At 54.9% G+C, this 24,495-nt stretch overlaps 1 protein-coding gene across 1 annotated transcript; it reads left to right on the top strand.

The window, feature by feature from the left end:
• The first annotated feature begins 6,376 nt into the window (after nucleotides 1-6,376).
• On the top strand, nucleotides 6,377-23,085 carry FOXD2 (forkhead box D2). The gene is given in 5 exon segments (XM_027649238.1): nucleotides 6,377-7,228; nucleotides 7,231-7,265; nucleotides 7,267-7,933; nucleotides 20,288-20,344; nucleotides 21,668-23,085. Coding segments are annotated over 3 exon segments (1,341 nt in total). The 5' UTR covers nucleotides 6,377-6,429; the 3' UTR covers nucleotides 7,774-7,933; nucleotides 20,288-20,344; nucleotides 21,668-23,085.
• The last annotated feature ends 1,410 nt before the right edge of the window (nucleotides 23,086-24,495 follow it).

Here is a 24,495-nt window from a genome sequence, read left to right on the forward strand (position 1 = left end):
ACAGAGCTGAGATTCACCCTTCTGTGAAGATTTAGCCCCAGAATGTTGAAGTGGTGCCTAGTTTGATAATTTTTCTACCTGGCAGTCCTTCACCACGTAAAGGGAGAGGTTTGAGGGGTTTGATTCTCCCTCTGTGAGATACTTCTCCTCTCTTCCCATACTTTAGGTTGCAAATTTTTCTCTCTGTTTATTCAACTCCTTCCCAAGATGCGATGAGGGAAAAGGAGCCCTGTGCTGTATTCCTGTGCAATCTCATTTGAGGTCAAGAGGCAAAATATGTTTATTAACCTCTTTGCAAGGCAGATCTGTAGATATCAGCACATGCATGAAGGGCTGATTTTTCACAAGGATACAGCAGATTCACCCCAACCTGATCCCTAGCTGGAGATTGCTCGATACTTCCAAATGCAAAGACTTCTATCACCAATCTTTTTCTACATGAAAAAAAAAAAGTGAAACATTTTTATATCGATCAAAGTGTATTCCAGTGATTTTCTGCCTTCTCTGTCATTTCCTCCTTTGAAGGCCCTCCTTGTGTTGCTTCTGGCCCCCAGGCTGAAGGTCCTCAGCTGGCATTTCTGCAGAAGTGGACTTCTGTGAACTTGTTAGGTGAGGTGGGCATGGGCTGCTGAATTGCTGAATGCAGAAAACTCCTCAGCAGGGATTTCCTGGACACGTTTGGCATGGTCAGATGCTAACATGGAAAACCTGGACTCAGTAACCTCATCGTGAGTTTCTAAATCATTGTGAATCTTGCCATTTATTTAGGTTCTTGAACTGGTGCATTTGGAAAATATTATTCCCTCCCACATATTTCTCTCTCCACTCCCCCCCCCCCCCAAAAAAAAAAAAAAGACCAAAAAACCAAACCTAAAAATCCTTCCTTCTATTTTCAGGGGATTTGGGGAAGAACGAAGTGATTTAGCAGGCTTGTTTTCACAGGAATATTTTTCCTTGTGTGGTAGGCAGAGTTACCAAGCTGCTCTATACACATTGCCATGTGCCAGAGCATAATTGCCTTCCACATGCATCAGCCTTTGGCTAATGTGTTTTTTATGGCAACCAGGAGAGCTGGCTTTGGTGAGTTTCAAAAGTGCACCTGGTGGTTTATGGCCTGAAATCGTTGTGTTCCTCTGAGTCATGTAAGTGTATGTATCTCTTTTCATGTCAGATTGCTGAAGAACAGTACTAAAAAAGAGCTTATAGCAAGCCAGAGTTAATCAGTTGAGTGTTAAGCTGTGTATGACCGTGCCTGGTGGGCTTCAAACCCACATGGGGTGGGATCAATTGCGAATAGAGAGCAGGAGACAAAGTTTTGGAACTGCAAGCCCAAAACTAAGGTCCTAAAGTCAGATTACAGATTTCTGAGGAGCAGAAAAGACAGGGAGACTTGTTCTCCGAAGTTTCATGGGGGCTCAGCCCCGCACATGGGGTGCCTGGGAAAAGCTTTTACTGGAATCCAGGCCTTTTTTGGTGTGTACTTTGAGACACCTGCATTTGAAAAGCCAAGTCAACAAACCCGAGCTGTCCAACATCTGAACACTGCAGGGATGGATATTGGCACTTGGCTCCGGTGGTTTCCAAACTGGGAATTTTATACATCTCTCACTATCTGTCACCACCATTCGCACTGACCCCCCTGCGCTGGGAACTCTTGGTGTGCAGACTGCAAACTGATCTTTGCAAGCTGGGAGTTGGCACTACAGGGCTGGAAAAAAGGTTGAACTGTAGGGAGCACTGAAGGTCTGAGCCTTGCATATGGAAAGAAGAGAAATAATATCAAAGGAAATCACATAAGTGGAAAAAGAGCCCCCTGGGGCAGCCCAGGCAGCAGCAGGTCTGTCTTGTTCATGTTTTCAGAGAAGTTAGAGGTCAGCCAAGCTTGATAACGAGGTAATACAGAGAAATCCATCACTGAGCCTTGGGGGACTTCTAGATGCGGTTCTCATCAGAATAAACGAATTTAGATGCTGCTCGACAGAAGCAACAAGAACGATTATGTATTGCAACACCAACAGATCATATGGAAGGATCTGGGAACAACGTCGGCTGGACTGAAGCTGAATCCTCTGCCCTGCCCAAGGGCTTTGCTTCCCAGGGCTTTGCTTCCAGCTAAATTCCCTCTCCAGGAGATGCTCCGGCAGGAGCAGCCCCCTTAGGCGTGGACATGACCAGTGCCAGGGTAGAAGCAGCGATCGCACCCCGCGGTGCTCCGGGGTTGGTCTCCCTGCCCTCTGCTACACCCCCCGGCAAATAACGGTCTCGGCGCATGGGAAAGGAACGAGTTTTTCCCAGTGCGGGAAAAAAAAAAGTGCCTGGTAGTTGTGGCCAGTTTTGCAGTTTGCAGGGGGCTCCGACTCGGGCGGAGGCACCGGGAAACCCAGGGAGGGGAGAAAGTTCGGCCGTGGGGATCCACCTGCTAAAGCCGTCATCAGGGCATCAAGCACCGATCCAACACGCCTGGATCAAACGCCTCATTAAAATAGGCGGGAAAGGCAGTGAAAATCAATTTAAAGGAGAAAAAAAGTATCACCATGATCGGCTGACGGCCTTTATTATTTTTTTTCTCTACTGTTGAGACTTTTTGGAGACTCTCTCCACTCCATCAGCGCACAGCCCCACTCACGTTTGATTCCGCAATTTAACGTGAAATGTAAAGCAGAGTCGGGTTCAAACGGGAAGCGAGGCTGTGTGTAAGAAAGTACTGCAGAGAGGAGAGCAGAAAAATTAAAAATCTGCCCAAGGAAAAATGCTTCCCTCCCAGCCCTGCACTCCCAGGATCGGCGGGGCGATGACAAGGCAATCTTTTCGGGTAAATCAATTGGGTTTCTCTTTCGGAAGACCGCATCATTTCTTACCCCGGCGCACATTAAAACACACCCCTCGCTCCGTGTGTGGATGCACTGGCGGGAGTGTATGTGCGAGTGTACCGTGTCTGGGATCCGACCATCTGCTTTGTTTCTGTCCAGGGTTTCCCTTTTCTAAATCATTTCGGGACGGGTGTAGTTTAGGTACTTTTTCTCGTTTTGATTCGTTTCTGCAGCCAATCTTGCATGGCAAAGCCGAGGCTAAGACTGCCTCGGCGAACAGGAGCCTCTCGGAGATGGAGGGATCAGGACTCATTCACTGTCTTTTCACTTTGGGTCGTTTCCGACTTAACGGGGACAATATTGTGCCTTGAAACAGGCAGAAATCGTGTCGGTGGTGGCTGGTCGGGGCTTGTATTACTCGAGTTGCGGCGCTCTGGAAGCGCGATGCTGAGGAGGAAAGCCACGTCCAGGCGGGAGCAGGACAAGCCACCGGCCGTATCCCATCAACAGCCACATCGGATCAACCCTTCTCGTCTCCCCTCTACATTTTCGGCCTCATCGGGGTCCCTGTGACCCTGAGTATAGCAGCAAACGGCTCCACCCGAGCCCCTCGTTGCTGGGGGCTCCCCCCGCGGTCTGCCCACCCTTCTAGACAGGGGGGGAGCCGGCAGCCGGGGCAGGGCGAGGGTGGGGGGGGACTGGGGGAGGCAGGCAGAAGACACCCACATCTGTTTCACTTCGAGCCGTGCGAGACCAGCCTCCAGACAGAGCGATCGGGAGGCAGCCGCCCTGCGAGCGGGTGCCTCTGGGGCGGCTGAGCATCTTCCCCCCCGAGCATCCCCCGGGCGGTGTCCTCTGCCCTCGTCCGCTCGCAGCGCGTCATTTTTGCTGCCCCCTCCCTGCCCTCCCCTTCACCGCCCTGCAGAGGCTCAAGGCGCAGCTCCCGGCGGTTCCTCGCTGCCGTGAAATGCACCAAGCAGAAATTCAATCGCCCCGTTGTGTGTGTGGTCGAAATCTCTGGCAGCTGCTTCGGAATTTTTTATGACACTTTCGTTTATGTATGGGAGGCATAACTATTATTTTACTTAATAAAAATGGAAAGCGGCTCGGGTCTTTTCCCTCTCCGCTCTTTTCCATTTGTTCTTCCCATCGTCTTTCCACCGGGCTGATGAATGGAGAGTTTAAACAATGTCGATAGGAAAGATGCAGCATCTCCGAAGCATTTCTCCATGTTAGCTAATTATATATACAGGAAAAAATATATATTAGAAATAAAAGAATATAAATATATGTCTAGTCGAATATATACATACACATATGAAGGGGAGATGTATGCGTATGTGTTGCAAACGCAGGTTAACAGCACTGAAGAAGCTTAAAAGCGAAAGCTCAGGAAAGCTCCCCCAGAACTGATACGCGCCCGCGGGACAGACTTCCCACCTTCTCGAGAAACTCTCAGCACACTTATTCATCTATTTTCCCCCCTTCGGTCGAGAAATTCTCCTTGATGGCCATGCTGGCGGCGAGGGAAGAGGATGCAACCGGCTCCGCAGTCGCTGCTTCCGCTGGAGACGCACGGGCGAAGATGTCCGCTTCTGCCCTCTCCGCGGGGTCCCCCAGAATTCGCCGAGTTTGTGCACCGAGTCGTTAGGGCTTGAGTAATTGTGACCGGCATTTGGAAGCGGGGCCGCGCAGCTGTTTGGCCCGGCTCCCCGGTATTAGTGCTGGAGATTTTGTCGCCAAATGCTCGCACCTGTTAACGGCAGAGACTGGCAATTCATCACCGCGGATTCTCACACTGCCGAACGCGGCCCTGGCGGGGGGACATCTCCTCGTGGTACCCCCTTGGAGGAACCCATCGCCTTCCTCCCTCCCCAAGCATCCTCCCCCGGGAAAGCGGTTATGTGTTTCCAGAGACTCCACGGGAGGGGAAAAAAAAAAAAAAAAAAAGCAGAACTAACATTGCGAGCGTGGTTCGGCGTGTCCGCGGCAGAGACGGGGACAACCTGCTGCCACTGCCACCCACGGGACATGGGGTGGGCGGCTTCAGCAGTGGACGTGTTCCCCGCACTGCACCAGGGCGGCGGCAAGCAGGGCAGCGGGTCTGTGCCACACGCCCGGACACTTCTGTGGCTCTGAGGGGCCTTGGGTGACTGTTTACAGGGAAATTCTCCCGCTTCGCCTGCAGCCCGCGACAAGGTGCCTGTACGCTGCCCGCTACCTCCTCCCTGCCAGCCGCTGGGGAGGGGAGGCAGGAGGGCGGCAGACAGGCGATCCCGAGGCCGCAGGATACTCCTCTTTCCCAAGAGTTGCTGGAGCCTGGACGAGCCGCGGGTGGGTCGCCTCGGAAAGTGGTACCCGGCTGGGCCAGCCCCGCCGGGCAGAGATGCGGCACTCGGGTGCAGTCCCAGCACCCCGGGGACACGCACGGCCTTTGCTTTGGTTATTTATCGCTTGACTGAGCGCTACCCCTCGCCCTCCGCCCCGCACCTGCCGGGCGGCAGCATCCCTTCCGCGGGTGCGGGCCGTGGGAGCCCTCGGGGGAGGCGGGTTTCCAGGCGGGGTGTCCCGGGCTCGGTGACGCGTCGGTGACGTGAGCGCGTGGAGAAGGGGAGCGGGGATCCCCAAATTCACACGACCCCTCAAAGGGGCCGAGGGTTCGGTCCTGGCGGAGTGAGGGTCCCTGTCGGTGAGACCGCTGGAGGTCTGCAGCTCAGGGCCCAGACTCGGGGATGGGTAGCCCTCCAGGGGAGAAAGGGACCCTCCGCGGACCCCCGGGCGGAGAAAGGCGGCCGTCGCATCCCGCAGGAATGGGCTCTGCGAGCCTCCAGCACCGCGGGGCGCTCGGAGCGGGAAGGGCCTTTACCCAGCGCCGACCCCCTCTCCTGCAGCAGCCGACTCCAGACGAAGCCGGGGGCAACCGAGCGCCAGGGGAACGGGCAGCGCCTTTCCTCGAAAGCATCCCGGGCGGGGAACACGCTCCCCGGGGACCGGGTTGGGCCCGGCAGCCCCTCTCCGTGCCCCGCGGGGGCTGCAGCGGGCGCCACGTGATGCCGGGGCGGCCGTATAAAGGCCTGGGGAGCGCTGGCAGCAGGCGCAGTGTGGGAGCGTTTCCACCGGGTCCCAGCTCGGGAGGGGTGGGGAGGGGGGAGCCGCCTTCCCCACTTCTGCCCTCCCCCCTCCCTCTTCCCCTGCCCCTCCCTCCCCCCTCCCCCTCCCTCCCCCCCCCAGCTAGGCAAGGAACCGCCGCAAACCCCACTTTTTTTTTTCTTTCTTTTTCTTTTTTTTTTTTCCCCTCTTTCTCTCCTTTTATTATCACTATCACCATTATTTATTATCGCTGCTCCCAAGCTCCCTGCCCGGCCCACGGGCGCCCCGTTTCCCCCGCCCCCGCCCCGCGCCCCCTCCGCCGCCCCTCCCTCCGCAGCCACCACCCCGCAGCCACCACCGCGGCCCCGCCAGCAGCGGCGCGGCGAGCGGGGCGCGGAGCGGAGCGGCGGCGCCGGGGCGCGGAGTCCCAGCGGCGGCCGCAGCCCTCCGGCACGGCCCCGGGCCCATCCCGGGAGCCGCCGCTAGGTGGGGGGGGGAGCCCGGCCCCGGCCGCCCCGGCCGCACAACAATGACTTTGGGCAGCAGCGGCGGCGGCGGCTGCGGGATCATGTCCGAGCGCTCCCCGGAGGAAGAGCCGCTCTCCGAGGTGGAGGACGCGGATATCGACGTGGTGGGCCCGCCCCAGGATGGGGGCAAGTACAGCGAGGAGGAGGAGGACGACGAGGACGAGGAGGAGGAGGACGAGGAGGACGGCGGCGATCCGCTGGGGCTGGCGCTGCCGCGGAGCGGGGCCGCCAAGGCGCGCATGGGGGGGTCCCCGGAGCGGCTGTCCCCCGCCGGCGGCTCCGAGCCCGCCTGCGCCCGCGGCGCCGCGCCCGGGGACAAGGCGCCCGCGGGCAGCGGCGGCGGCGGCGGCGCGGGGGGGAAGAACCCGCTGGTGAAGCCGCCCTACTCCTACATCGCCCTCATCACCATGGCCATCCTACAGAGCCCCAAGAAGCGGCTGACGCTGAGCGAGATCTGCGAGTTCATCAGCGGGCGCTTTCCGTACTACCGGGAGAAGTTCCCCGCCTGGCAGAACAGCATCCGCCACAACCTCTCCCTCAACGACTGCTTCGTCAAGATCCCCCGGGAGCCCGGCAACCCGGGCAAGGGCAACTACTGGACGCTGGACCCCGAGTCCGCCGACATGTTCGACAACGGGAGCTTCCTGCGCCGGAGGAAGCGCTTCAAGAGGCAGCAGCAGCTGCACCCGCCGCACCCCGAGCTGCTGCTGCGGGCCGGGGCCGCCGACCCCGCCGCATTCCTGCCCGGCTTCGCCTACGGACCCTACGGCTACAACTACGGCCTGCAGCTCCAGGGCTATCCCCACCACCACCACCACCCCGGCGGCGGAGGCGGCGGCGCCGCGGGCGCCTTCCCCTTCCCGGCGCCGCACTGCCCGTTACCGGCTCCGCCGCCTCCCGCCGCCGCCTCCGTCTTCTCCGCCGCCTCGGGGCTGCCCTCCTTCCTGGGCGGCGAGCTGAACTGCAGGAAGTCCTTCTACCACCCTCAGCTGAGCCCCACCGCCTTGCCCGCCGCCCTCCTCCAGACCCTCAAGCCGGACCCCTCGCCCGCCGGCGGCGGCGGCGGCGGCGGCAGCGGCGGCACCAACCACCCCTCCCGGCCCTCTTTTTCCATAGACAACATCATCGGGGGGGCCGTGCCCCCGCCGCCCAGCACCAACCCCAGCGTCGCGCCCGCCGCGCCCTACCCCGCCGGCCAGGCGGGCCCCCCGGCACAGGTCCTGGCCGTGCTCAGCCCCGCCTTGGCCCCGGCACAGCCCCAGGTCAGCCTGGCACACGAGCCGCTCCTCCAGCCGGCCCAGAACTTTTCCAGTAAAATCACAACCCTCAGCAGCTGTCATTTTTAAAGTGTGCTGGGGCCTGGGGAAGGTGGTGGTGGGGGGAGAGTCGCAAAGCAAACGGCCCCTTTCCAGCTCTCCCCCCCCCCCCCGAAACCGCCCCCCTTCCCCCCCCCCCTGTCCCCTTCCCCCCCCCCCCCCCCCCGATCTTCTTCTGTTGTGTTTTAAGGTAGGAAATATTTCTTTTTTTTTTTTTTTTTTTTTTTTTTTAATTTTTACTTTACTTCCAGGCTCAGTGGCATCCAGATCTGTTTGTCTCTCTTTGCTCGGGGGGGAAAAAAACCAAAATCAATAAATCGGGAGGGCGGGAGGAGGGAAAGAATAACACGATTTGGTCCCACAAACGCCAAAGCGTATTTATAAAGTGGCCGTAACATAAGCTGGGACCTGGGCTGGTTAAATACTCAACGTCTTGCGAGGAGAGAACGGGGGGCATGTTAAGAACGAAACGGTCTTAGAGTGGAAAATGTTTCCTTTGAGAGGTGCGGGTTTCCCGCAGGGGTCCCCCAAATCACCTGGGAAAGCGGCCAGGGGAGTTGCGGACGCTCCCGGTCGCAGCGAGCCCGTTTTTGTTCTTGCAAGTCTCTCTCCCGGGTGGTTTTGCCATGTGTGTCTGTCTCTCCCCTGCTCTCAAAGAAAATGTTTTAATGGTTCGATCTTATTTTTAGTTTCTTTGAAGCTTCGGGTCTGGTTTTAAAACGCACTGTTTAAGGTTACTTTATTTTTGAGAAGAAGAAAAGTTGGTGAAACTCAGGACTGCGGTTTCTTTTTTTGCCTTTTTTTTTTCTTTTTCTCCCCCCCCCCCCCCCCATGAGACAGTCAAATGCACGTTTAAAAGAAAATCCGATCCGTCAGGAAGTTTGGAAAATTCCCATACTATTTTTTTTATCCCGGTTTTCCCACCCCCTCTGTGCGTGGGTTTTTTGGTGTATTGGTAATTATTTGTATATAGATTATTCGGGAGCTAATGAGCGGAGTCCAGTTAACTCTTCACTGGTTGTGCATCCGTCATATCTATTTTATTGAGAGAATCTGTGAATAATTTGATGTGGAAAAGGCAACAGAATTTTGTCCACCGTTGGTGTAAATTAATAAATGTTTGTGACCTGGTTAAAAAAAAAAAAAAAAAAAAAGTAATAATAATCCAAATCGTTCTTTGCGATGTCCTTTGTCACGCTGAGAGCCGAGAGTCCCGCTCGGGCCTCGGGGAAGCGAGTGGCTCCCACCCTCGGGCCGGCGACACTCGGGCGTTCGGCAGGGGCTGAGCGGCCCCTCCACGGCCGCGGCGCAGCCTGTGCGGGGCTGCTCCGCGACGCCTCCCTGCCCTCCGCAGCGGGCTGCCACACCGCCCGGGCCACGGTGTGGGGCCACGGGCCGGCAAGGGAAAGGATCCCCGGATATATATTTTATTTTTTGGTAATTTTATTTTTTTTTTTATTTATCTGATTTTGGTGTCTCCCAGGAAAAAAAAAAAAAAAAAGAAAAAGAAAACAAACCCTAAAACCAAAAAACAAAACTCTGCGTGTTTCCAGAGGGAAGGAGGTGGGGGCCAGGAGAAACGTTGTCCCTTATTCTTCCCCCCCCCCCCGTCCTCCCCTCCGCCGCCCCTCCACCTCCTTTTATTTTGTTTGGAAAAGTTGACACATGAGAAAATAAGTTGGAGGGTTTCCCCCCCGCACACACGTCCCCCTTGGGCCTGCAGCATTTGAATGACTGAATGAAACTTGATCTCTGCCTAAATTTTGCAACAACTTACAAAGTAAATAAACATCTTAAAGCGCTCCCTTCTCGTCCAAACTTCTCCCCTTTCTCTCTTCCCCCCCCCCCACCTTCTTTATTTCAGGGACCAAACGTGGTTCTTTGGTTTGTTTGTTGGCAGGGACCCTGATCGAAAGAATCGAGGCCTTTCTGACCGGGCAGCCAGCTGAAGGAGAAGGAGAAAAAGGAAAAAAAAAAAGCTGAGACGTACGAGGCAGGGCGCGGGGGACGGAGCCGGTCCCCGGGCGAGCTGGGCTTTGTGCGAGGCCCGCCGGGGCTCAGGCAGGAGCCGGGCAGTGTGCGCCGGGGGAGCAGGGGGGGGATCGGCTTTTCTTTTCTCCTCCCGCCCCCCATCCCCTTTTTATCCTCTGCCTCTGTCTGTGCCACCTCGAACCTCCGCGCAGTTTGTTGATGTTGTTCCTGAACGTGCCGCCTCCCCGCAGCGAGCGGTCTCACATCTCGCCTTCACACACATTTGCTTTTGAAAAGCGATCTTCGTGTCCGGCACTTGGTTGTCTCCCTTTCATGTCCAGCTCCTACAAAAGGGGCTACAAGACTCGACATGGGAGAAAAGAGGAGGCCAATGAATCTATTTTCCAGATTGCCAAGCACATGGTTGGAAATTGAAGGGGCTTTTGTAGCATTTCCCCTTCCTCCCTCCCTCCCCTCTCCTTTTCTTTTGCTTGTGTGCAAATCGTTCAATTGCTCTGGCAGGGGTGTTCCTGACAAGCTCATTACTAGAAGGTGCCAGACCCCTCCTCTCCCTCTCCCTCGAAGTCTTTGATGAAGTTAAAATGCGCTGATAGCTGCTCTCGGAGCTATCTTTGTTCAGCCTCCTTTAATAACCGAGCCTGCTTTGAGGAGAAGGGATCCGAGGGAAGAAAGCGATGTGCAGCGAGGCTGGGTGGTGGTTATGCGCCTGGAAGAAGGGGGGGCTGGTTATTTTAGTATAAAGTAGCGATTTTTAATAATTTTTGGCTTCTCTGTTTGCGAAGTGCAGGAGGAAAAGGAGCCAAGGGTGGCAAGAGCGGATAAGAAATAGCAGTCGGTGCCCGTAGGGATGAAGGAGGCGTGTGGCCCCTGCAGTCGCGCTGGTGCAAGGGGTTCTCCAAGTTGGTGGTCTCAGGGTTTGGAGGGATGGAGGGGGGTCCTCTCTGCAGGGAAGCGGTGTTTCCCTGGAGAGCCCCCTGCCCCCACACGCTCAGGGGAGGGGGCTCTGGAGGGGGATCTGGGACTGGGACACCTTTCCCCGGCTCGTTCATCTCCTTTTGCCTTGCAGAGACATTGTGAGTTTTTAAGCCGCGGTCGCCGGCCAGGATTGAAGCTGAACTGACTTGGGAGCGGGGGGATTTTCCCCTCTTAACCGGGAGTCGCGGTACCCACGCAGGAAGGCTTGGGCTCGGCTCCCCGGGGCCCGCGGGGGCTGCGAGCGCCGGCGCCGTCGAGGTTTTATTTTGAGGGGAAGATCCCCAAGCGTCTCTAAAATTAGAATTTCCCCCGTTCCCTAAATTTCCCTGAAGCACCTCAGCTTATTCCGTGCCCAGACCAGACTCACGCCGCCTACAAGTATCTGCGTCGCTCGGGGAGGCGGCGGGGGGGGCGGCGGAGACCCCCCGGGAACTGGCTCTGCCCCGTCCGCCGGAGCGGGGGGCGGCGGGGAGAGACCCGGGGGTCTCCACGGGGTTCCAGAATGCCCTGGCCGGGCTCGGCTCGGGGGGTTCAGGAGAAATCTTGCCTCGGCGAGGCAGGACGGATAATGGCCCCTAATTACGGGGCTGGCTGGCTCCGTGGCCCCGATCTTCACGGGACATTATTTTTAAGCGTTCAGCGAGGATCATTTTTCACGCCTCGCTGCCTAAAAGAGGGTTTTATTTATTTATTGGAGGGGAGGCGGGGAGGACACCAGCAATAACCGAGCACTGAAAGGAAAATAATTAGCTGTTGCAGTCGCTGCTTGGGAGTCCCTGGCCAAAAAGGCGACCTGGCATTTCCCTTCCGTCCCGTCCGTAGGCGAATCTCCCGGTTCTCGGGACTGCTTTCAGTGGTTGGTTTTGTCAGTGCTAAACCCCGGGCAAAGCCCGCCGCGAGCCCGATCCTTTTTTGCAGGTTTGGGATTTTTTCCCTCTCCCTTTCCCCTCGGCGTCTGTTTCCGAGCAGGACCCGGGGGACGCAGGTTCCCCTGCCTTGCTTTGGCTTTGGTCACACATCTGCGGAGATGATTTTTTTTTTTTATTCTTTAATGTGCCCCCACTCCTCTGCTTTCTATATGCCAGATGAAGGGGTCGTAACAAACCCGCGATGCTTTCAGCGTAGTTACTCCGCGGCGGATTTCCGTGTGTGCGCAGCCCGGGAGAGGCGGAAAACGGGGGATTCTCCTCGGGTTTGTCGGGGCGGGATAAAACGATCCTGCCCCGGAATATCCCCGTCGGGACCGCAGCAGGAGGGCTCTGTGTGTGTAATTTCTTTCTCTGCTTTCGCTTAACTAAGCCTGTGTTAAGTGGTGCGGATCCCGAGGAGGGAAGCGAGTGGCCCTTCCCTCGCCGGCTGCGGGTGTGGGACCCCGGCCCGGGCGGCCCCGCTGCACCGCCCGCTCGGCCCTCAGCTCCTGCCTCCTCCCCTGGCACCTTCTGCTTTCCATTACTGCCCATTTGGAGAATTAGGAAAGGTCAAGATCTTATTCCTTTCTCCGGTAGTTTTTTAGTTTTCTCTTTCTAGTTTCTCGCAGCCCCGAACAAAAATAAATCAACCTGGATTATAGAAACCACCTTTAGACATCGACAACCTTTAGACATCATCTTTTCCAATAGTTCGATCCTTCCTCCGGGAGTGCCCTGGCCTTTCCTTGTGACTGCGCAGAAACTCCCATTTTCACGGTGAATTTAGGATTTAATAATAACGTCCAATCTCCCTGTGCCCCAGTGCCCGACCTGAAAACATTTTCCTGTCTCGTAACTTTGGAAAATAGCTGCCCTCCAGCATCTTATTTCCCTCCCCATATCTCTTTCGGTTTTTTTTCCTTTCCCGCGCAGAATGTAGAGAAAAAAGGTTCAAAAAAAAAAAAATCCCATTTTCCGATCTGGAGAGGGCGGGAAGAGCTGTCGCATTCGACTCAGACGCAGGAAAATTGCTTTAGAAATTAAGTTGGTGCTTTTGAAATCCTCGAGATGTTCGCGGTAGGTCAGGGACCTGCGCTCGCCCCTCTGTTTGTCTGTCGGGCGAGGAGAGGGGCTGGGGCTCGGCGCTCTCCCCTCACCTCACGGGATACGGGTCGTCTTTACTTTCTTCCTTCTCTTTCTTGCCTTTTCTTTCTCCTCCGCTCTCCTTTTTTATTTCTTTATTTCTTTTTTTTTTTTTTACTTTTTCTTTCTCCTGTATAATTTCTTCCTCTTCTTTCTTTCTTCCTTCTTTTTTTCTTCTCTCCTTTCCTTCTTTCTATGCTTATTTTTCTCTTTCTCTCCTTATCTTTCTTTCTTTCTCTTTTTCTCTATTCCGCTCTTCTATGTGTCTGGTTTTTTTCACTTTCTTTCTGTTTCCCTATTTATTTTTCTCTTTTTATATCTCCTCTCCCTGTTAAATCTCTTTGTGTTTTGCTTTCCCCCTCTTTCTCCTTCCTTACCCAATTTTAATTTATTTTGTTTTGTTTTCCTGTCTTTCTCTCTTCTTTTTCGTCTTTCTCCCTTTCCTTTTTTTCTTTTCCTCTCTCTTTTGCTTTTACTCTTCATGACTCCTTTTATTTTTCCATTTCGCTTGCTTCCCCTCTCTTTCCCCCTCTTTTCCTCTTTCTCCCTCCTTCTTGTTTCCTTCCCCTTTCTCTCCGTCTCTGTCTCTCCTGTCTCACCCATTTCGTTTCGAGTCCATCGAGGGCCGCTTTACCGCTCTCTCCAGGAGGTTTCTAGCAATGTCCACCCCTGGGAATCTCTTGTTTGACCGCAGTGAGAAGGGTCTCCCCTCCTTTGAACCAGGGGAGATACCGGCGGACCCCCTCTCTGGGCTCAGCAATTCCCCTGCCTGTGCCCGGTGGGCTGCGGGGAAGCTCAAGGCGCGTTTTCCGGAGCCCAGGACCCCGGAGCTCACCCTCCTACACCCCCTTTTCACTGGCCGTCGGTACATTTACCGGGGGTAACGCGACATCCCCGGCCCATGCAGGGTTGCAGGGGTGAGCGTGTGCCGGTGCCCGCTACCCCCTGGCTCGGACGGGCCCCCACGGCCGTGAGGGGCCAATTCGCATTTTATTCTTTTATTAAATAGGATGCACCTTTGCACCTCAAGCCCGTGGCTGCAACAGGTGACTCTGAGATCCAGGAGGGGACAAAACCTACTCGCGGCAGGGTCTGACCGCGGGTTTCCGATATTCCCTCATCATCCAGATGTTACCTTCTCCTCGGGCGGATGGTACCGGGATGCGCCCGCCCGTAGCCTGGGAAAGGGCTCGGCCCCTCTGGGCAGCCGGTACCGAGCAGCCCGGAGCCCGGTGGCCTTTCCTGGGCACGGGCAGGCGGGATGCCTCGCTTCCCAACCGCCCTGGCTGCCTGCATCCCTTCCCCCGGGATCCCGGTAAATTAGATATATGGGTATGGCGTGAATCATATTCATCTCCCTCTAAGTGTGCCAGGACAGGATGAAAACCTGTAAGGGAGACAATCTCCCCGGTGAGAGGTCGGGCGGGAGACCTAAGGGGTGTAATGAGTTTGTCTGTTGGTTTCTACGTGGGAGACCTCGTGTCAGTGCCTTGGGATGTTTCTAATGACCAGTTTGGTGGTGTTTCTCCCACTCCCCGATCTTTTCTGGTTACCGAGGTTTGGGCTCCATGTCACAGGGTGGCAGAGAAGCTCTTTTTTGGGGCCGTCTTTATCCGTTTCGTTCATATTTCGTTTTCCCTGCTTTAACTCGCCTTTTAAGTGAAATTAGATTCCTCTTTCGTTAGTGCCGCGTGTTGAAACAACACCGGCGATTCCTTTCACTCTCCCAAAAATTATCAGATTCTTCACTTTTTCCTGCCGACGGAGACGAGCGGAGAGCCCTCACTCACCCCCCCGTCCCCGCAAATTACTCTTCAGCAGTGAGAACCGTCTGCGGGGCACGCGATCGCCTTTCATTCCAGCTGCAAAATCCGTGGGAATTTTTCCCCCCACCCGGACGAGATTAGCTGGGGTGCCCCCTCATAGTGTCCCCCCACATCAGTCCTCGGCAGAGGGAGAAGAGGGGACAGAGGACAAGACCCCGGGTGTAGGGAAACTGCAGCCGGGTGGGAGCGGAGCCGTGCTGGGGGCCGGACCCCCGGCGGGCCGGGGACGGAGGTGCCGCCGCTTATCTTTTAAACTGAAACAAACTAAGTGGAGAAGGAAAAACTTCCTCCGTTTGGGGATGGGGCCAAAAATTCCAAGGTCTAGCCAGACTGCCCCCCCCCTTCGCCCCGGGCCGCGGCAGGTCTCAGTGGGGTGCGTGGGGGCGAGGGGAGCGAGATGGGAATCAGCTGTAGGGGCAGTGCCGACCCCCCCACTTCGGCCTGCAGCGCTCCTGTGATCTCCTCTTTCCAGGAGAGAAACGTGGTCACAAAATAAAGGCAACCAAAGGAGCGCGCAGGGCTCGGCTGAGAGAGCTGGGGCCGGGCGGGGTGCAGGGCCGAGCACCCACCGCCGGCCCGGGGAGATGTGGGGGGCAACAACTAGACCCTAGGCAAGCAGGGTCTCCCAGCGGCGCTCTCCTGGGTCTGTGCCCCTTCCCCCTCCCCCCAGCGCACCTTCACACCGCTAACCCCCTGAGAGTTTACTGGTGTTATTTCTGAAATGCTTTCCCCTCTTCTTACCCCACTTTTTTTTTTTTTCTTCCTATTTAATTACTTCTCTTGCAAAACCCGAGGCCTCTGCCACCTAACGCGGCACTGAAATCCACGTCTTCTCTTTGACTTACAACCCAAATCCCAATCCCATGACCTTTCTCTTTCCCCCCACCCCCCACCTCGGGTCCCCCACCCTCGGTCATGTGGGACGCGAGTAAATTTATCCACCCTTGTGGAAAGGCCTCCCTTCTGCAGTTGCTCCTGAGAAGCCCGACACGTTTCACAAGGAGAATAATTTCTGTTTCCCACCTTTCTCTCTCTTTCCTCCTTCTTTTTAATTTGGTTTTAATTTCATTTTTCTCGCCTGCCCCGCGATGCTCCCATCTCCCGTCGGGCGTGCTTCTGCTCCATGTATGTCTTTCAATAAGCCCTTGCCAAGAGGGTACTTCAGGGGGATAGTTTTGACGGCTCTTGAGCTCAGGAAATCACCCAAAAGAACATTTCTGGTCACCCTGGAGCTGCGGCGAGCTGAGCCCAGGCCGCGTCCCCGGCAATCTACCCTCCCTTCCCGCCGCACCGCGGAGGTTCCCACACCCAAGGATCTGGATATGTGTCTGGGGACAGGGACGCCCTTTTAGCCCTGCGGTAGGGGACAGCCACCCGCGGCCGCCTCTCCGTCTGTCCCGCGGCTCCGGCCGGTCCCTTTTACCATCTCTGCTGCTCTTCCCACTCCAACTCCTGAGGGGAGACCGCACCCTCGGGTTCCCCCGGGAACGGCGACTGGCACAACCACCCACCCTGGGTCACACAAACCCCAGCCCAAGTGCGTTTTCCAGCTGCAGCCGGAGGTGGGAAACCTGCGGCCAGGCTGCGGGGTGGTCCCCGCATCCCCCCCTCACCATCTCTGCTGAGATGTGGGTGGCATTAGGAAAAGGATGCCCCCACTGCCGGGGGTACCACGGCAATTACAGAGGTTATATGCGAAGGGGGTAGCTCCGGAGGAGGGTCGTGCAGCCCCGCAGGAGGCTGGGGCCGAGCGGTGTCCTCACACCCCGCATCCTCGGGCACCTCGACCCCTGCGATGGGGGCTCCGAAGGGGGAGTCCGGAGCCACCCCCTTGCCTGGCTCTGGGCGTTGGATGGAGCCGGTGCGGGTGTCTCTGCCGCCGGCTCCGCCGTCGGGGACGGCCGGAGAAAACCACTCGGCCGCCGCAAACCGCGTGTGAGGCGGCTGCGGGCGGCGCCGGTTTGGGTTACTCAGAATTCCCCCAACTCCTTTTTTTAAAAAAAAATAAAAAATATTTTTTTCGTCGCTGCCAGTCATGGGCACGTTCCCCGTTCTTCCCGCAGTGGGGATTTACCCCAGCTGCAGGCAGGTGTCGGGGACATTTTGGTGTAGGTAATGAAACCACGGTTTTGAGTGGAGCTGTCGGGTCTTTCACCTGCATCTTTGCCCGGTAAACTCTCGCCCACGGGCTCACGTGGGGAAAAAAAATGGCGAGGAAATTGATAGAAAAGATTCGTTTCCCGGCCTCAATCAGAGATAGGGGGAAACGATTCCGGAAAGCGCCTCTGAAATCCTTCAGAGCCCGATTTCAGATACTGCTATCGGCTGTCGCCGACGGAAGACGGGCAGTATATCTTCCCATACGGAAAACAAACATATTGGAGCCTCCCGCCAGATCCAACTGATATTATAGTTAATATTGTCAGAATTTACCTTTTGCTTTTGCACAGTATTCCTTGGTCGCGCTTATATATATACCCGGGAGAGACAGAAGAGAAATATTCATCAAGAGAGAAAGGTGTCTTGTGATAATCGGAAACGGAGGTCCTTTTTTTAAAACACCTTTTCTCGGCCCAAATTTCGTGGGGAAAAATAAAAATGCGTGAAAGCACGGTAGCAGCTCCGATGAGAAATAATAAGGATATATCATTCGGAAACGAACGTTTCCCGGAAAACCGAGTGGCGAAAAGCGGATTTCCAGCTCGGGGCCGGGCCAAGGGAGAGGGTCTCATCGCCCAACCCGCAGGTGCCTGGGGGCTTTAGAACTCTCAGGTTTGTACCCTGGTCCCCGCCCCCGGCGAGTGCTTGGGACAGGGATGGATCCCGGCTCCGTCCCGCTTCCCAGCCTCAGCCGTCCGCGCGCCGCTCCCGCCTGGAATTTGACCGGTTCGGTCAATTTTGCCTTCTGCGGGCGCGGGGGCTCCGCGCGGCTCCCGCCGCCTTTGGGGGTTTTTCCTCGGCCGTTTTCCCTGGGAAGGTTTAAATAAACCAACCTCCCGCCCAACACACTTTGTTCTCCTCTGGGTACTCGGGTTATTTCTCGGGCTGCCCCGCCGGGAAAGGTGCAGGATTTTGCCGGGCTGCTGTCGGTTTTTAAGCAGGGAGAAGAGGGGAGTGGGGGAAATGGGGAGGGGGGGGGGGGGGGGAGAGGGCGGCGGCTGCCGCCTCTATTTTAATGTCATTATAGTTGCCGTGGCAACCCATTGGATCACTCCTCCTGGAATGAACCTTGTGACAATGGCTGGTTTGCGAGAAATCGGTAAATGTGCAACCGGGGGACACAGCTACATTACCGCGAACAACAGCGAGGGTTTAACATGTGACCCTTCCAATTATACTGATGATACCTCGGCGCAGCTGCCTCCGCCGCGCTGCTAAGATGTGTCTGTTTGGGGGGGTTGGGGAGGGGTCCCGGGGCTGTTTCAGGGCACAGCTCGGTGGGGATGGGGCCGCAGCCCGCACCGCCTCTGCCCTCCCGGGGACCAGTAAGAGAGAGGAACAGCATCTCTTCACCGGGCCCACGAATGTGGTCCAACCACTCCAAAAAAGAAAAAAAAAAAAAAAAAAAAAAAGGAAAGAAAGGAAGAAGGAAAAGCTTCTTCGGGGGAACGTGGAGGGAGTTGAATATGCTGTAGGGCTGTGGCTGCAGGGCTGTGGAATGAGGACCTGCCTAGGGGGTGGGCAGAGACCCCCCCGCCCCCGGAGCACACAGTACGGCACATCTGTGACACGGCTGCAGGGAGGAACGAACGAAACCAGCCCCCTCCCCGAAAAAAAAAAATAAAAATAGTTAGAAGCCTTAAAATATGGTTCAGAGAATTGCAAGTAATCAGAGCTGCGGGGGTCAGCAGTGCAAACTTTTTAAGACTAATGTTTATTTAGAAAAGTGAGTGGTGTCTGCGTTGCTTTTCTAGTGCCCCAGCACAAAAATCCTAATGGCTTTTGCAGACTTTCCATCACAAACTCCTGCACAGGGCGCGGGGACCACCGCCGAAAGCAACCCCAGCAGCCCCTTTCAAAGGGATCACTGGCACAGGGTTTATAACCCCTCGCCCCGTCTTTACATGAGTCAGTGACGGTATTTTCTGCATCGACTCCCCAGTTTTGCCGCGCTTTCGCATTTGATGTAACCCGAACGCTCGGCAACATTGGGGAGGAGAAATCGGGGGATGGGAACGGCGGCCCCCGGCTCCCTCCCCAGCCCCGTTCAGCCCCGGACGGCTGCGGACCTGAAAGCAACGCGGGGGTTCAGCCGAGCTGGAAACCTCGTTAGGAGGAACCCGGGGGCAGAGACAGGAACCGGCACGGGGCGGGCTGGCCGGTGTCCTGCGAGGAGGCATCGCTGGCAAATCCATTCCCCCGTCTCACCCCTTCCAGCTGCTCTCCCGGGAGTCCAGCCACAACGCCAGTCCTTGTGTAGTTTTTGGGGTCTCTGCTGAGCCCACCCCAGAATTCATCTCGGGGATAAAACACGATTGCCAGGTGGGATTTGACTACCTTAGCAGAGATTCGAGTCTCTGCCTCGGGATGCTCCTTTTGTTCCGAGGGATGGAGGAATAACACCTGCAGCCCCCAAAACCTTGCACACCTTTCGGAGCAGTGCCCCCTCTATTTAAACAGGAGGTGGATCCAGGGGAAACTCAGTCCTGGGATCTCACTGGAAAACAGCTCTAGGTGCCTTGCATCAAGATGGGGAGAACTAAGCTGTGTTCAGTTCCCCACATCGCCCTCCTGCCCTTGACAGGTGTCAGGATCTGGGTGGGATGAGTAGGACAGCAGGATATTGTCCCCTGTCCCGTCATTAGGGTTCACAGCTCATCATGGGGGCACCCGGGGCAGCTCTGCAGTGGGATGTGCAGGAGAGAACAGAGTGGGGAAGAGGACTGGAGTGGAAAGGGGAGAAAAAGGGGCTGAATCCTGCTCCCTTTCCATCCAAGTGACTACCTTGTCCCGCTCCTGAAAAGGTAAGCTCGGTTTAACCCCTTCTTTGGTCTTTATAGGAAAAAACACGGAGCTAAAACCTGAAAAGGCTGAACCTGGTAATGGCACCTGAAAGTGCCTCTGGAAACAAACACACCTGAGGCCTGACCCTGCCTTCCCCTGGCCAAGTCGAGCACAGATGCTCAGCTCCTTGAGTTTGGGTCCAGGGCTGATGTCACAGTCAGTGCTGCGGGGCTGAGTGTGGCAGAGAGAGAACAACAGTATTTATAAACTGCTGAAATGTGCCTGACACTTGAGGAAAGATCCTCTCCTCTCCCTCAAGGGCTTTCATTTGAAGGGCTTGACTTTGCCCTCCAAGAAGTTGATAAGACCTTCCAGCTCCCATTATCTCTGAGGGCTGTGCGAGAGCAACCACATCAGGTTGCTGTGATTGCTTGGGGAATGGAGGTCCCCCCTCGGGACCTGGCACCTCTCTTCAGGGATTGGCAGCCTGGTGCAAAGCCAGGCAGTAGCAAGGGGATGGGTGGCACCAGCCCTTTGCTATCCTGCATCCCTCCATCCCCCTTACAAAGTAAAAATGCTGGGAACACTGTTCACCCCTAAATTTGGAACATTTGGGTTGAAATTTTTTGATGCATTTGAAAAGGGAAGGCAGGGAAGGAGGGCACTGAGAGTCACATGGGAAGAAGAAAAAGCTACAGCCTTGTTGGCATGAAGTTGATTTGTCCCTTTGTGGCTGTTTTGTGTCACTGTACCCAGGAGATGCTGTGAACCACACGCAGATGAGGCTCAGCCATGAGAGAACCATTCCCACAGGTATCATAACCTTGCTGCCCAATTTAAATCAAAGCTGTACTTCTCCCTGCCAGGGAAGGGGTGGGAATTTCAACCAGCTTCTCCTGCAGCTGTGTTCTGCTCCCCAGGACCTTTCTGGGGCAGAGAGGTGTGTGTGACATCGTGGGTGATGGTGCTGGTGCCAATGGGTGAGCCAGAGAGACCACGGGCCAGTGAATCAAAGCCCCTCCATCCCTCAGGGGCTGGGGCCAGTCTGATGCTCCAGCGAGGTTTTTCATCTGCCTCCTTGATGTCAGCAGAGCACGAAGGCGGGGGAGAGGTCAACCCCTCTGTTAATACACGTGTTTTAAATAACTGGTATTTTTATTTCTTCCCTTCAGTGCAGTGGGCTTGGCACACATCTTTGTTTGCACAATTGTCCTGCCCATACATTCTGTTGCCCAAGTAAGGAGAAAAAGATCCCATGTGAGATCTGGAGGTGTGCTTTGCTGGTTCTGACATGTAAATATTAATCAAGAAACAACACCAAAGAGACGAAAAATCCCTCCTACCCTTGAACCCCTTCAGATCCCTTTATTGTCCAGGCATTTGTTGCACTTGGACTGGCTTTTCACTTTCTCCTCTCAGAGAGGCTGGCTCCAGCAATGGTCCCCAGATTCCTCAGCTACATCCTACTGAGGGAAAACATTTATTGAAGTTTTCAGCTTATTAGGGAAATACATATTTCTGCTTCTTTTCCAAACTCCACTGACATCTTTTCTAAGCCAGCCCTGTGTGTCAGTGTGGGGGCAGGCGAGGCATCCTCTTGCTCTCCTCTTGCAGCTGATGCCTGCTGTATGACCCGTGAGTACCCTGAAATGCTATGGAGGGGGATTCCCACCACCACCATGTGCTTTGTTAGTGGGCAATAGTGGTGAGTATCCACGTAGTTTATTTTCCTCCACAAAGCTGTGCTTCAGTTTACTCACACCTTTGGAGAAACAGGGGGTAGGGACACAACATTCAGCTCCTCAGGTAACCATGTTTCAGATGACCTTTGCCAAGGCAGCGTCAATGAGGTGAGAGAGCACAGGGAGGTGCCCAGTGAAAGAACTGGATGGCCTGTTTCCCATGAAGACAAGGAAATACTTTTCCCTGGGACACCCTGTAAAGCTCACCCTGTTGTGGCTCTCACTCTGCTGGCAGGTTCTCAGATGGTAACTACAAGTGCTCAAGTTTGGATGTGGCCTTTAGTTTCAGATGTCCTTGAAGCTTCAGTTGCCAGAGGTTGGCAGGGTGCAGCAGGGAGAGGATCATTCTATGCTCACTGTTTCTGTTATTTTCTTTTTAAGCATTTGTCCCCAGACACTGCTGGAGAGGAGATTCTGGAGCTTTGGATGAAATCCCACAGATTTTTCATGGAAGCAGAACGGCAGGAAGACAATCAGGAAAGAAGAGGAGTAATATACTATTCTCATGGGCATTTGTTGCATTTCTCTGTTTGCTTTGCTGCATTGTTTCCTCTTCCTCCAGCCACATACTGCAGGATTATGGCAAATGAATTAAGGGATTAAATCATAAGGGAAAATTAGGATCATGCTGATTTAGAAGCAGAAATCAGATGGGCTCATTGAAACTCTAGATGATGCAAGAGAATCTTGGGTGGTGCTGTGGATGTAGGTCACAGGATAATTCAAGTTCTTGGAAACCTCTGAAGGTCTCTGGTCCAACAGCCCTAAAGCAGAGTCAGCTTGGATTAGATTGCCCACAGCTTTGTACAGTGAGGTTTTGAATGTTCCCAAGGACGGAGATTCCCCACAGCTCTGGTCCCCTGTGCTCAGGGTGAATTTCCCCCAGTATCTAATCAAAGCTTTCTCTTCTGAAACTTGTATTCCTTCCCTTTCATTTTATGTCTGTGTGTACACTGGGGGTATGTCCATGTGCATCAGGACTTATTCAGGTCCTGTTGTAAACCATATTGTTAGGCACAAGCTTCAGAGATGGTCCCACCTTAGACAGTGGATTCTGGGCATCCTGAACACCTTGGACTCTCCCAGTGTGAGCAGGCCTGGATGGAGGTCTCACCTCTCCATGGTGCATCAGCACTGCTGTTGAGTCGCTCTCACCTGTATGACAGGGTGAGGATTTGCTGCTGCTGTGACTGGAGACCCCCCAGCAAACGCTCCCACAACCCATTTTCAGGGCCATTCAGGAGATGGTGAGTCTGGGGGAAAAGGACATGTGGTGGCCTTTGGTCTGCTGCACCTACCTGGGGAAAAAAGGACATAGACAATAAAGGTCACCTGCTCACCTTCCTTGCTGATAACTGAGTCAAGCAATTCCTTCTCCCCAGTGCCCTGAGCACTCCTCCAGACTGCCTGGGGTCACAGAGTGTGAGGCCACGCTCAGAAACAGCCCTTGGTGACAGGCTCACAGACAGGTGGACCTCTTCCAGTACATTTTGGCAGCTGGGGATCATCTCAGTGAAAGACAGAGCTGTGACGTGTTTGGCTGTGCCTTGCAGAAGAGAAGAAGAAATAAAAGAAGAAAAGAAAAGAGAAAAAGGGAAAAAGTTCTTTACGATCTCACAGCCTGTCTCTGCCACTGGGAATGGATGTGAGGGCTTGTTCAGGGAAGAGGTAGCCTGGCCCTGTGCAGTGAGGAAGGGAGAGGCAGAAGTCGTGAAACAGCGCTCTGTTTGGACTCAGATTTGATTTGCATGGTTAAAACTTGCTGATCCCATACAAGGTTCTCCTGGCTGAGAGCTGAACTTGGTTCCACAGCCAAGCTTTTTTCTTTTCCAGTGTTCAGCATAAATCAGACTTTCACAGCCGTCTTTGAGTGGAAGGAGCAAGAAATCACGTTTTGTCTCCTGTCCAGGAGCTCTGTGAGAAAGAAGCTGTCAGGAACCCAGGAACCGGCCCAGATCTTCTGACACGTGCTCTGTGAATCCTTGCTGCCTGGCTCTGCCTTCCCCCCTCTTCTGTAATGGCTCCATCAGTTCCCATGCACTGCTTTTCCCAGACGAGATCCCAGCCAGGCTGCTGATATCCAAGTGGAGCTGTGCCCCAAGCAAGGGACACTGTGACATCTCTCAGGCTGGGTTATACTCTCTCCTGCCTCTTACCCAAGTCATTAAGAGGGTTTTAACACAGATCCAGATCTGGTGTGGTGCCCTACTGTGACCACTTGTGCTCCCCTGGGGTCATATCTTTAGGCTTTTTTTTTATCTGGAGAATCTGCCCAGAGAAGTCACCCTTCCGTGTGCTTTCCTAACACACTAGTCACTAGTCTCACTATGAATTATTTTTCAAATATCTAGATAGAATTTCCCTTGCTGTGCCGTGTTTCCATTGCCTCCCATGCACTTCCAGGAGGATGGTGGCTCCATTGTATATAATACCTCCTGTGAGCCTTCTCTGACTGAACAAACCCAGCTCCCTCCACACCTTCCAGCTTGGCAAAGTGGTGCTACTTTTTCTTGTACTGCTTCATAAGCATTTGGGGGAGAGGGGCAAGTTCCCAAGTTCCTGATGTTTGCACAGACTGAGGAATGAGATGCTGGAAGGCAGTGCCATGGAAAGGGACCTGGGGGTCCTGGTCAATGGCAAGTTGAATATGAGTCAGCAGTGCCCTGACAGCCAGGAGGGCCAACTGTGTCCTGGGGGGCAGCAGGCAAAGCATCACCAGCTGGTCAAGGCAGGGGATTGTTCCACTTCACCTTGAATATTGTGTGCAGTTTTGGGCACCCCAATATAAGAAAGATATGAAGCTGTTAGAGAACATCCAAAGAAGGGCAATAAAGATGGTGAAGGGCCTTGAGGGGAAGCCGTGTGAGGAGCAGCTGAGGTCACTTGGTTTGTTCAGCCTGGAGGAGACTGAGAGGAGATCTCATTGCAGTTACAACTTCCTCAGGAGGGGAAGAGGAGGGGCAGACACACTCGATGGTGACCAGTGACAGGACCCAAGGGAATGGCCTGAAGTCGTGTCAGGGGAGGTTTAGGTTGGATATTAGAAAAAGGTTCTTCCCCCAGAGGGTGGCTGGGCACTGAACAGGCTCCCCAGAGCAGTGGTCACAACACCAAGGCTGACAGAGTTCAAGAAGCATTTGGACAATGCTCTCAGGCACATGGTGTGATTCTTGGGGACAGTCCTGTGCAGGGCTAAGAGCTGGACTCGATGATCCTTCTGGG

This window comes from Corapipo altera, unplaced genomic scaffold, assembly GCF_003945725.1.
Source record: "Corapipo altera isolate COAL_440 unplaced genomic scaffold, ASM394572v1 112, whole genome shotgun sequence".
Lineage (NCBI taxonomy): Eukaryota > Metazoa > Chordata > Aves > Passeriformes > Pipridae > Corapipo > Corapipo altera.